We start from the raw sequence: 12937 nt of genomic DNA, 5'->3' as shown, positions 1-12937 counted from the left end.
CCAATATGCTGACAGCAACCAGGATAAGAGAAACGCCCTTCATTTTTGAGTCAGGCTGGAAAGCTAGGCTTCTGGGAATCACGACAATGCAGTATTCGATGAGAATAGTTTTTGCCTTTGGGCAGATTGACTGTTGCTTATTTTCTACCCGATGGAATTTGCTGTCTCAAACCACATTCCAGCCAAGTACATTCCTCGCGGACGGGTAGCTCGCTACGCGTCACAGCCCAGCCTCAAGTTGACTCGTGTCATGAGCGTCTTCCTTTCAACTTGATCTGGTGGTATCTTCCAGGCTGCATATATTTCGTCCTGAGGCATAACAGGAGATCCCCTTTATCTTTCGAAGGCAGGGTTGCGTGAAGATGCATTCTCCTCTTTCAGCTCTGTTTTTCAGCCTTCTATACCTTTCGGTCCTCATCAGGTCATCAGTGGCGCAATCCACGTACTGGCTCGCCAACAAGCCTAATTTGGGACACGTCGCATTTCAAGATCCAAGTTATCCGGTGTTTCGAAATGTCAAAGACTATGGCGCCGTTGGTGAGTCTAAATGATCAAATCCTCGTTCAGGCCGCTGACATCGATTACAGGAGACGGTCTACACGATGATTCGGATGCTATCAACCGCGCAATAGCTGCTCCTGGAAATCGCTGCGGCGGCGGCAATGCAACGTACGGATCGTTTTGTCAGTCCTCAACAATCACACCGGCGCTCGTGTATTTTCCGCCGGGGACCTATAATGTCTCGAAGCCTTTGATCATGTACTACTTCACGCAGATGGTAGGAGACGCTGTCAACCCGCCTACCATTAGAGTCAGTTCAAACTTCACCAATATCATAGGTTTAGCTGTATTTGATGCAGATATCTACATCCCGTCCGGCAGCGGCGCTGAGTGGTACGCTAACCAGAACAATTTCTACCGCCAAGTTCGCAATTTCATCATCGACATGACAAATGCCCCCTTGAAGACAGCTGGCATACATTGGCAGGTTGCCCAAGCCACCAGTCTGCAGAACATTGCCATCAACATGGTGTCTAAGGACGTGGTGAACAACCAGCAACAAGGGATCTACATGGAGAACGGATCGGGAGGCTTCTTCTCCGACATGGTCATCACCGGCGGCTCTATTGGAGCATACCTTGGAAATCAGCAATTTACGACGCGGAAGATACAGTTCGATGGCTGTTCGACGGCGATCAAAATGAACTTCGACTGGGTGTGGCTGTTCTCTCAGATTACCATTACCAATTCCGATGTCGGGATTGACATGACCAGTGGTGGTTTCTCCAACCTTGCTGTCGGGTCTCTTCTCCTGATCGACAGCGTGATATCCGCGACTCAAGGGATACTCACACCCTATGCCCCTGGCTTCAGCTCTCCCCAAGCCGCCGGGACTCTAGTCCTCGAGAAAGTCGACTTCACAGGGAGTGACGTCGCCATCTCTGCCGCTGGTGGCACTCAAGCAAGAACGATTCTCGCTGGCCAACAGTTTGTCGATCTCTGGGCTCAAGGGAATGCCTGGACGACAGCAGGCCAAGCTCTCAACGGGCAGTTTTTCAACGGCACAGCTTGTGTCTATCAGAACGCAAGCCAGACCGCGTACACCGCGCAAGAGACGACGGTCCAACGAGCCCTTGCGCCGATTCCTCGACCTTCGTCGCTGGTCGATAGTAACGGGCAATACGTCTACCGCGTCAAACCACAATATGAGAACCTTCAATGGTCTACAGGATTCCTCAGCGCAAAAGCAAATGGGCTCGTGGGTGATGGGTCTACAGGTATGTCGTCCACCTGTGCTCAGACATGCGACTCAGTCTCTGGCTAACAAGACCTTCTTTCGAGATGACACTGCTGCGATGCAAGCACTCTTCAACCTTGCCTATACCACAGGGAGAGTTGCCTACTTTGACAGGGGGGCTTACATCGTTACGTCCACCATCAATGTTCCCACAGACGTCAAGATCACCGGCGAACTCCTTAGCATCATCATGGCTACGGGCCCCTTCTTCGGGGACCAATTCAACCCGCAACCAATGTGGAAGATAGGTAATCCTGGCGAGGTTGGCACGGTCGAAATCTCCGACCTCGTGTTCGAGGTCAAGGGACCTTGTCCAGGAGCCATTCTTATTGAGTGGAACATCAAAGGCGCTGGGCCCGCGTTAGCCGGCATCTGGGATGCCCATTGGCGTATAGGGGGCTCAGCAGGCACGAATTTGCAACAGGACAGGTGTATAAAGACACCCGCAACGCCGATTGCGGGATCGAATTCGGTCTTGACGGACTGCATCGGCGCGTTTCTGCTGTTGCATGTCACGAGCCAGGCCGATGGCTACTTTGAAAATATTTGGGGATGGGTCGCAGACCACGAGTTAGACTTGGCAGATCGGCAGCAAATTTACATTTTCAATAAAGGGTGAGCAGGACTTCCCCCCTAGCTCTCTTCTAGAGGGGGAGGGCTTGGAGGAAAGAAATTTACTGACCTGGCTGTTTTGCAGTGGTTTTCTCATCGAATCACAAGGCCCGGTGTGGCTCTATGGCACCGCCGCCGAACACTCGGTCATGTATGACTACCAGTTTGTCAATGCGAAGAACGTCTTCATGGGCCACATCCAACACGAGACGGCGTATTTCCAGGGCAATCCCAACGCACTTGTCCCGTTCACTCCGCAAGCCTCATGGCACGACCCAGACTACTCTGACTGTGTGCAAACAAACTGCGCACGAACGTGGGGCCTCCGGTTCGTCAACTCGAGCCAGATCTTCATGTACGGCGGCGGGCTGTACAATTTCTTCGAGAATTGGAACACGCAGGCGTGCTTGGGCACGGAGAGCTGTCAGGAGAGGATGGTGGACTTTCGGAATTCGACCGATATCTACCTCTGGGCGCTGAGCACCAAAGGATCACAGTTCATGATTAGCTATGAGGGGACGGACGTGGTGCCATATAGTGTGAACAAGGCGAATTTCTGTGAGACGGTTGCGCTTTTTGAGCTGGCAAGTGAGCAGTAATAAAAGGTATGGAGCTGGAGCAGAAGCTGTTGTTGGGGTGGTGTATGGCGGATCGGGGATCTCGAGGTGGATTAGGGAGGACATGGTCATTTGTTGGGTAGATCGAGGTGAGGGACGAGGGGGTAACCTGAGATAGATTGGGAGCCAGCTTGCTGGCGATGCAGGACAGGTTCTTTTGGGGGTGGGGGGAGCGAATGAATGCCCAGTATGTTGGCGGGTTTTAACGGACCGAATCTTGAAAAGGGGTGTTTCTTTCTTCCCTGCTTAAAAGACTTCATCCCGAGCAAGCAAGCCCGTGGAAGAACCTCGCAGCCCGGAGATGCAGGAAAACAAAACAGCTCCGGCCCCTGCTTAGGTTTGGGATGACTCGGACCACCAGGACCACTTGGATGTGCAAATGCTTCCATACGTAACAAAAAGAGCACGGCTGGAGGTGGCGATCCTTCTCAACCCAGTGGAAAGGTATGAGTGGAAAAAAGTTGTGTTTTCTGTTCGTCCAGCCCTTTCGATTTTCTCGCCGGCCGACACCGCTTTGGCTTGGGTATGTTGTGATTGATCGAGTCTTCTCAGATGGCTGGCAGACCGTGTGAGACTCGACGGCGAAATGGTGACGGTGCCGCAGCCTTATGTGATGGAACTAGAGTTGGGGCGCCACAAGGCACCGGCACCGGCACAGGCAAGGCACAGGCACGGCACAGGCACGGCACAGGCACAGGCACAGGCACAGGCACAGGTACAGGCATAGGCACAGGACAGGCACAGGGCATGGGAATGCCTGCGCACGGAGTACTCCGTAGTATTCAGGATGCGGATACTGCTGGGCCGAGTGCTCCGCACAGTGTACATACTGGTACCGAGTACACGATGCAAGAAGTACGGCAGCTGAGAAGCCCGTGCACCAGGCGTGGCAGGTTTTGGTTGACAGCAAATTGGCCGGGCTACTTGGCTCAGTCAGCCGGCCAGCCAGCCAGCCTGCCATGGACAAGAACACAGGCTAATGACAGAAGGATGTGGAGGATTCCGGTCAAAGGGTCAGGTTCCTGAACAATTCCCGCTTTGGAAATGACACTGCTCATCATCGAAGACCTGCTCTGCCCTACCCTGTCCAGGCCGGCAGGCCCATCCGATTCGCCATGCGTGCGGCCCAATCCACGAGTCAGACATAATCCTCACTCGATGCCTGGTGCCCACATGTCTTAGTGATGCTACAACAACTCAGACTCTCAGACCTGGCCAGAGTATGCTCTCCACCAGACAGCCCGTCCGAAAGGCGCCAGGAAACTCCATAGGCAGGCGGCGAGGGCGGGTATGCTCTTCGCAACGCAAGGTTCAAATGACTTGAGCTTGATGTTGCTCCGCACCAAGGGTAATGCCATATTATTTGGCTTATGAACGGTTGCCAACTCAGTGCTGGTAAGACTGAGTCCTGCTGAGAAAGGGAGGAGGGACCATTATATTTCTTACCGAAAGGACGAAAGACTCCGCACAATAATGAGATACTTATGTAGGCAGTTCGCTTGGGGGACCGGGGCAACACAGCGGGAGATTGCTTCAAGGCTTTAGGGCGTCTGACAAAGGACCTTTGTATGTATTGCACCATGCGGAATTGGGTGTTAGGGACTCGGTACCTGACGTCGACATGGATTTTGGCATGGGCCTACTCGGTACACCTCGCTTCAAAGCAAGATTGTCTTTTGAATCCGCAGGATTGACTCAAAGTGTGCTATACAGCTAGTAGTCCGGTACGCCGTGGAATGCTACCGTATTATCTGTAGAAAGCGCGTCCCTTCCGAAAGCGTTGCTGTTCGACCGCCCGACGATGCGAAGACGATGGGATGATGGGATGCTGATGATGAGCCTGACGTAAATATCGGCGGTCCGTCATCCAAACGAGGCATAGCGGTAATCAAAACCAGTGGAGTACACATCATACGAGTATTACTTGTTAGGTATGTCCTGCAGCAGCTGGAGTTGTTGCTGGAACACGATATTCCGTGCACAATAGAACAGCACGCAGAACCAGCCCACCAATACGGAACGAACCTGTGGCACGGCATGAACGACAGCCCTTGGGCACTTGGGCCACGGGGAGGCTGGACTTGAGCACCTTGCCGCTTGAATACGGTATAGGGCCAAAAGAGGACTAGCGCCGTCAGGTCAGGCGAAACATGGCGAATGGAATTGTGCGCAGCCAACACGGGAAAAACAAAGGACAGGCCGGGGGGCTGGTCACTAGCCGTGGCTCTCATTGGCTCGGTACACTGCGGGGAAAGGCTAGAGTGAGGCTAAGCACCGGGCCAAGAACGCTCTAAGACGACGCTAAAGCGCAGCCTAAGACGACGCCCGGTTCGGCAAAGCGCCAGCTATTTTCGCCATTTCCAAGAAACCGAAGTTTGACTTCAACTGCCAGAAAACTTTGCACAGCACGGCTTCCGCCTTGCTCTGGCCCATTTTTGTCGACACCACGGTTTTTGTCATGGATTGCTTGAAATGGCAGACCCTCAGGCCCTACATACGCTGCCGATGCGGATTCGCTCCAGCGTTTGCGACATGCATAGGCCCAGGGCCGTCCAAAGGTCCACCTCTCTCTAGCTTGGCCCTCTCGCCTCGCCTCCTCTGAATTGCCAGTGTCTCGCTCCGCCCGCCCAGCACGGTCCCCGCTCATCCCTATTTCCTCTTTCAGTCCATCGTCAGCTGAGAGACAACGGAAAGCAAGGAAATACAACCCCCAGCATCATTGCATGCTGCCCAGCCATGCTTCCCGTGGCCTCGAGTCCCTCCAGTCACGAATATAAAGACATCACGGTAGGTCGTTCAATCAACTCTGTTCTCTCCTCCATCATCAGCCCAAAGTACAATCCAGCCAATACAACTACCCAAGATCTTCCTTCGCTTTCCCTCACAGCCTTTCGTTTCCAAACATCAGTTCAGGTCTCCCTCGTTTAACCAACCAGAACGAACCACCCTCTCCCAATCACCATGAAGTTCTTCACTGCTGCTGCCCTCCTCGTTGCCGGTGCCAGTGCCGCTGCCGTCCAGAGGCGAGATGGTACCTGGAACGAATGGTCCAGCACCTGCTATCCCACCACTGAATACGTGACCACCACTGAGTACGCCACGACAACTGAATATTCCACCGCCTGGTCCACCGCCTACTCGACCGTTTATTCCACTGCCTATTCCACCGTCTACTCGACTGCTTACTCGACTGCGTACTCCACGATCTACAAAGTGAGACATTGCCCATGACGGAGAACCTTTTTGGAGGAATTGGAATGCTGACTTGGTGGAAACAGCCAACCACCGTCACCGCCTACAGCACCGTCTACTCTACTGCTACCGTGACTGAGACCAAGCCCGTCTACAGCACCATCACTGGTGAGTTCATATTTCAGAAGTCACCTACAGCTCGAACCTCAGCTAACTCTCGATCTCTAGTCCCCACCACGGTAACGGCCTACAGCACCATCTACAAGACAGAGGTCCAGACCGAGACCGAGACCGCGACAGTCACTTACACTCCGGTGCCGGAATCCATCTATATTACCGAGACCGTCACTGCTCCTTGCACCCAGACCTGGGGTGACTGGACCAGCAAGTGATTTCTAACCCTCGGCCGAAGCTCCTTGAGTTGAGAGGAGCGGGGAGGGCTTGAAGTGGGGATATATGTAATGGAGTGAACGTGGTGGAGGCAATTGTGCAAATCGGGATGATGAATATGGGTTATGTTTATGACTTTTCTTACAGTAAAACTGATCAATGATCAACGATCAACCACGACGACATGACATCTGTCACAGAAAACCAAACTCACAGCAACGGCGAAGGAGGGGGGACTCAGGGAAAGGCCGAACAAAACACAAAATGGGAAGGAATATAATATGGGGGCCATACGCACTCGGGCCTGGCAATCGCGCACAGCCTTTTGGAGCTCACGGCAGACGACAGGCTCACTTTCCATTCTCACACACACGGTATTAATTCATAGTGGCCAATACTTATACATATATATGTTGTGTTTTCGCAATTGATGTCCTGCAGCGGCGTCAGGCGCGAACAATACCACCAGAGGCTACCATTGTCTTGATTCAGTCCCCCCAATATTTAAGGATTTCATTCACGCACTGTTGGGTTCCACGTGGTCTTGTCTGATGTAATTTCCCTCCACCGAGAATCTGACAAACAAAAGAACGTCCAAACAGGTGACGGACGGGTCCGCGGCCAAACTCATCGTGATCCTTTACTTTCTTTGCACGGACCAGGCACGGAGTCAACCTCATTCAAGAGGTACCTCATTCAGTACCAGGGGCAGGAGATCGATCGATTAACCCAACTCGAGCATGGCGGTCCCAACATTTCAGCTCCATCTTCTCTCTCACTGTCTTCTCCGCTCGATGCAGCGCACGATCCGCCATATCCACGTGAGGTCAGATGTACCGCGAAGGTTTTGGTGGCTGTGATTGTTGGGTGCAGGGCGGAGGGGAGGGGAACTTGCAGGGGAGCTGACCCTGTCGTATCCACCTAGAAGCGGAGGTACAGTTTGTATTATGTGGGTAACTAACTGCTTCGAGTAGCACGGTGCCATTCCGTGTGTGTACATAACTTACTCGTACGATCGTAGCGAGGTAGGTAGAGGTCGGTCCATATGTAGAGTATGATGCTGATGCTTGCTGCCGTACCCACTCGATCCGTCCGTTCCTGCCAGTGCCGAATGTGCCCTGCCATAACCCTACCGTACACACATACAAACAGGTTCAAGTTGCTCTGTGTTGTGGCGACCGCATCCGCTCTCTCCGCATTTTCTTTTCGGCGAGGATATTTTTGAGTGCCCGTGCAGGTCCGACTTCACAAGGTTAACTCGCATGGTCCCGCCTCTTGAGGAGTAGGAGGACGAAGAAAGTCCGCCGGTTTTTTTTTCCCCCCCATTTGAATTTCTGGTATTACATCAGAAATATGTCAGGATACGACTGGCTGGCTGAAGCATTCTACTAAGACTTATGCCTATTCCTATTATCACCACTAGTGTCACTTCTGGTATTGCTTGCCTCGACAAAGGGGCTGAATACTGTAGTAAGAGTCAGTCTGAGTCTGAGTCCTTCTGAAAGATGACCCGTCTTGGGCCGACCCTCTGCAGAGAGATGACCACCACCCTTCTTCCCAGTAGTACTCGGTAGGTATTGCCAGTTTTCCAGCGAGGCTGGGCTCGCGGCTCCCCCTTCGCACCCTCCCTCCAGTCACCCATCATCAATCCGCTCGGGTGCGGCTCTCGTCTCCGGTAAATGCGGCAGCGAATGCCCCATACTGCAACAGGGCTCTGAGCTATTCGACGGGGATGGGGTTTCGCTACCACCAAACAACAACCACGCAGCTAACTCGCCCCAGCCTCAGGCGTGCAGTCCTCCCCAACAAGCTCTCGACGGGCTTAGCGGAATGTATGAACAAGAGAACAGAGAGAGGGACAAAGGTCTGCGGAAAAGGGCATTAAAGAGCGGGGCGCAAAGCGTGCCCTGTTCTAGCCTCTCTAGGGTATGTATTTGCATGGCAAGCTTCGTCCTCCCCCGCAAACCAAGGTTTTTGGGCTGGGCACCCAAGGTCCGGCTCTCCAGGTCCGGGGAATTTCCTTACGGACTTGAATTCATTCAGTCACACCACATGACTCTGCAAATAGCCAGTATAAGTATATTCCAAAGGCACATGGTTGGACGATTCCACAGCCCGCACCAAAAGGCACACGTAGGTATAGAGATCTTCGAGGGAGGCAAATCAGGCGTGTGAGACAAGGTCTGGTCTTTTGCGGTGCGAGCTTTCTTGTTCCTGATGCATTGAGCATGCATACATACAGGGATGCAGCTTGCGGACATGCATGCGTTATGCGTTTTTGCCACTCGGTGTCTCAGTTCGGTTGGACCGGATGGACTGAGGATCAGGAATGGAGGGGACAGGGCTCGTACCCCGTCAACCAACCTATTACTGCTGTGTCACATACCTCGTACCTATCAGGTACTTGTACTTATGGTGCCTATATTCTAACTATCCCAGCTGTGTCCTACTGCCCCCATTTTCGCTTAAATCTTCCACTATGAGGCCCCTCAGTACCCGTATCCTACACCCCAACTTAGCGCCGCATAGCCTTGTATGTACCCGACCCTGGTGTTGGCACCTAATAGCCCAATTACGCCTGCTGCCATGACGTGCCTCGCTGTTCAATGGCCAGGATCGTCTCGATGTGGCGCATCTCTACCTTGGCACCACGTTGCGCATTCTTGGCCTGTTCCTGGCAGCTGCTTCCTTCGCTTCGTGCCAACATCTGGGCCTGCACAGGGTCTGAGTTAGCAAGGCCAAGCCATGCAATGGGGAGTGACAATTCCATGCAGAAATGCGAATGACATGACACCGGGAACTTCCTCCCACCAACCAACGACACAGGGATTGTGTTAGCGAAGAGAGCGAGGAAAGAGCTTAGCTCACCGTCTTCAGAACATTCTTGATTTGTCGCCCGTTCAGGTCCACCCGCGCGAGATGATCGAGCTCTTTCCCATCCATCGGATGATCGTGGCCCAAAAAGGTCTGCCAAATGTGACGGCGAGACTCGACCGACAGGTTGGGGTAGTTGACCGTCACATGGATGCGGCTGTGGAATGCCTCGTCGATGTTCTTGATCCTATTGGTGGTCAAGAACAAGACCCCTTCGTAGTATTCCTGTCATTTACTTGTCAGCCTGACAAGTATGTCTCAAAAAGTGTCATGGGGACGCAAAAAGACCGCCAAATCGGCTGTTGTTCATGTGCAAGCAAGTTGTTGGCCCATCCAGCAGGAGGCTAATAACCAAGGCGGCCACATTGGAATGGGGCACCTTCCAACAAAAAGAATGAGTGCTTTCAAGTTTTTGTTTCCCAGATGTGTCCACACCGGTTTCTTAGAGACACATAACACGAGGATCAGGCCGGGGGTGGCTGGATACGACGGAATAGTTTGGGGCCGGGGTTTCCTCTTACCAGCACACGAAGGAAGATCGACACCATCTTGTTCCGCTCCAGGTCATGGGAGCTTCTTGCCTCGAGAAAGACGTCGGCTTCGTCCAGCAGCAACACTGCATTCCACTTGCTGACCATGTCGAGCACCAGATTGAGCGACTCCTCAATCCCCGAAGGGTCCAGGCCCAGATCTCCGGCGGACATCATGTAGCTGAGGGGCAAGGAATCGCGCGTTAGCTCTGGACTCGCTCCGCATGATTGGTTGACGATCCTGTCGTAACGGCAGGGCGAAACTTACAGAGGCACTCGCATGTCTTCGGCGACGCTCTCGCTCGTCAAAGTCTTGCCTACTCCAGGAGGACCCGCGAGTAGCATGATCATCCCACGACCTTTGCCAGCAATAACGTCATCGAAGTCGTCCTTGTACTTGACTTGCGACTCGACGAATGCGCGGATCAGCGACTTTTGTTCTTTGGGTAGCACCAGAGACGCAAAGGCATTCTCGGCAAATTTGATCTCTTCGACCTGATCGACATAGAACCAGAGCTGGTTTCTCATCTATTAGCGTCGAAACATGGGATCGATGGGATCGGGAACGGAAAACAGGGCTTTTGAAGACTCTCCGCCTAGGGAGGCAACTTCAAACACATTTGACTCACCCATTTCTTGGTTTTTAGGGCATAACCTCGAACGTATGGCACAGCAAGGAGTAATTCTTCCGTGGTCAGTGGACGATGCTTGGGTTTGCATGCGTCGTCGTCGGAGTCCGGAGTGACGAGGAAGTCGGACTCGTTGTCCAAGAAGCCGTCGAAATCGAACTGCTCTTCTGACTCGTCGGATGGGAGCTCAAGTCCGTTTGTCTGTTTTTGTGGCTTGTTAAGCGAGTTGAAGTACACCGCATTGTTGGGCAAGAATCGATTGTGCGCGTCGCAGTCAATGATAATCCGTGATTCAACATTGTGTCTGATCATCCCACATCGACCGTATCCAAGAGCGACACCTCGATATGCTTTGTAATGGTATCCCGCAAGGCATTCAAAGAGCTTTCCGCGGACCACAAGTCGATGCATCAGTTGCTCCCTCTCGGAGTGAAACTCCAATGGGTACGCTTGAAGAGAGGTGATCGGCGTTGTACCGGCGAACTCGTAATTTTGGAGGTAAGTATGATGCTGTCCGAACTTGGTCCCGTCCCAATCGACAGACCAAACGTCCAATTGCAAGAAGTCGAGTCCGCGCCGTTGATCGGTTGCCCTGGTCGAGGAGTTAAGCTTGAAGACACACTCCTTGCCGTCGGACACGCTATATACCAGAGTTTGAGGCTCAAAGATTGTCCAGAGGTATTCAAAGGTGATGACACCGTTCTTAACAAGGTCGATTTTGGCAGCAATTGCGTTCTTGAGCTCTTCAAAGAGGACATCACGAAAGAGTTTAAGATGGTCCCTGGCAGTATCCTCCTCAAAGTCATCTTTCTCAAGAAGCGAGACGAGCCTGTCCCAGCGATGCACGAACGGATGAAATGGCGCGCGAAAGACAAGCCGGTCCAGATTTGTCGTGATGCCTGGATAGTCATCGAGGATGATCCCCAAACACTTCTTCAGCCACGGGCTTTGGACAATGATCGAATGGATGTCGTATTTCTGCACATCTTTGTGTGAGAACCTCTATTGATGGCCAACGAAATTTGGTGACAAAAGGGCTCGCCACACGGGGATTAGGCAACTCACCTTGCGGCTGTCGTAACTTTTCTGCTTGCGCACCAGGAACGCAAATCTGGCAGTCTCCTCATTCTCGGCAGCCTCGAGAACATCCACCGGCTCTTCAGTCACCCACTGGTACTTCCCGTCCTTGTCCTTCTGTGAATACAGCGCCTTTGCCTCGTTGATACTGCCATTGGGCACCGCGGGCACCTTGGGCTTTTCCTCCTTCACCTCCTCCTCCTCCTCCTTCTCCTTCTTCTTCTCTGTGGTCTCATCTGCCTTGACTTTGCTGGTCTCATCTCGCTCTCCAGGCTTGGAGGCGGTCTGCGTCGTTCCAGGCATCTTGAAGGCAAAAGGAGGAAAAATGCTAAAGCACGTTCGTGGGCTGAATAGTTGCTAAAGGGATTTAATTGAGGAGAAATGGCTACAAGTCAATCCAAGGTGAGGCCTGCAGGTTTATAGGTTCCAAGAGAGTGCCGAGCTGGGGTGAAGCTGGCGGCCGCCTGAAGGATTCTGTTGCCTGATATGCACAACTCATGAAGTGGATTGGACGTTGACTCACCGCAGTCGAATAATCTAGCTGGCATCTTAGCCTGCCCAACTGGCAGTTTCTCATGAACATCCGCTAATGGGACTGTGCGCAGCTTGGGCTTTTGGCAAATCGTGCCCAGGGGAGGCTGATGCCTGTGAAGGATTCCAGGCACAACAAGGCGCAGAGACCATGAGCGTCCCTAAGATGAGTTATGATTGGCCTTGGTCATGAGTCATGCAACGGGGAAAAGGCAACATGAATGTGGGATGTTGAGATTAGGTCAAGCCGGTGTGAAGATAGTAAGATCTCAACTACGCAGCCTGTGGTCTGGGTGGGTGGCAGGGCTTAGAACCATCACAATTGGGTCGATAACAGTGTGTTGATAAATTAAAGAGCCCCATGCAAGGCAGACAAGGCGAACTAACTGTCTAAATGACTAGCCTCTTTGAGCCACATTCGCCTCCTGTACTCCTTCTCACGTGTTCTCTATCAAGGCTGAAGTTATCATCATCTCGTCATGACATGGTGTATACGAGGATATCTACAAATCCATCTGGATTCTCCTGGTTCTTGCATACGTAGCCTGCCTTTGCCTAGGGGTTTCTGGTCAGGACGATATGTAACCAACGGCTCGCCCTCTAGTCGACTTTCTATTGAAAGCACTCAATGAAGCCAAAGCCCAAAGCATTCGTCCTGCCCAAACATAGCTGGAGGACCCAAAGCAA

General features: G+C 52.6%; 3 protein-coding genes across 3 annotated transcripts; 2 read left to right on the top strand and 1 right to left on the bottom strand.

The window, feature by feature from the left end:
- Positions 1–362: 362 nt before the first annotated feature.
- Z519_06054 (uncharacterized protein) lies at positions 363–3009 on the top strand (the record flags this gene model as incomplete). The annotated part of the gene is made up of 4 exons (XM_016763794.1): positions 363–537; positions 588–1778; positions 1843–2413; positions 2496–3009. The coding sequence occupies 4 exons, from the start codon at positions 363–365 to the stop codon at positions 3007–3009; spliced, it is 2451 nt and encodes an 816-aa protein (XP_016620118.1).
- Positions 3010–5988: 2979 nt separating this feature from the next.
- On the top strand, positions 5989–6611 carry Z519_06053 (uncharacterized protein; the record flags this gene model as incomplete). The annotated part of the gene is made up of 3 exons (XM_016763793.1): positions 5989–6240; positions 6306–6387; positions 6448–6611. 3 exons carry the CDS (start codon positions 5989–5991, stop codon positions 6609–6611), a joined length of 498 nt encoding a protein of 165 aa, XP_016620117.1.
- Positions 6612–9181: 2570 nt separating this feature from the next.
- Z519_06052 (uncharacterized protein) lies at positions 9182–12022 on the bottom strand (the record flags this gene model as incomplete). Its single annotated transcript, XM_016763792.1, has 6 exons — positions 9182–9322; positions 9478–9708; positions 10005–10194; positions 10282–10529; positions 10643–11620; positions 11708–12022. 6 exons carry the CDS (start codon positions 12020–12022, stop codon positions 9182–9184), a joined length of 2103 nt encoding a protein of 700 aa, XP_016620116.1.
- Positions 12023–12937: the final 915 nt, after the last annotated feature.

Source organism: Cladophialophora bantiana (assembly GCF_000835475.1).
Source record: "Cladophialophora bantiana CBS 173.52 unplaced genomic scaffold supercont1.8, whole genome shotgun sequence".
In the NCBI taxonomy this organism is placed as follows: Eukaryota; Fungi; Ascomycota; class Eurotiomycetes; order Chaetothyriales; family Herpotrichiellaceae; genus Cladophialophora; species Cladophialophora bantiana.
The sequence above is the reverse complement of the archived record's forward strand: the minus strand, read 5'-3'. Positions and strand labels throughout refer to the sequence as shown.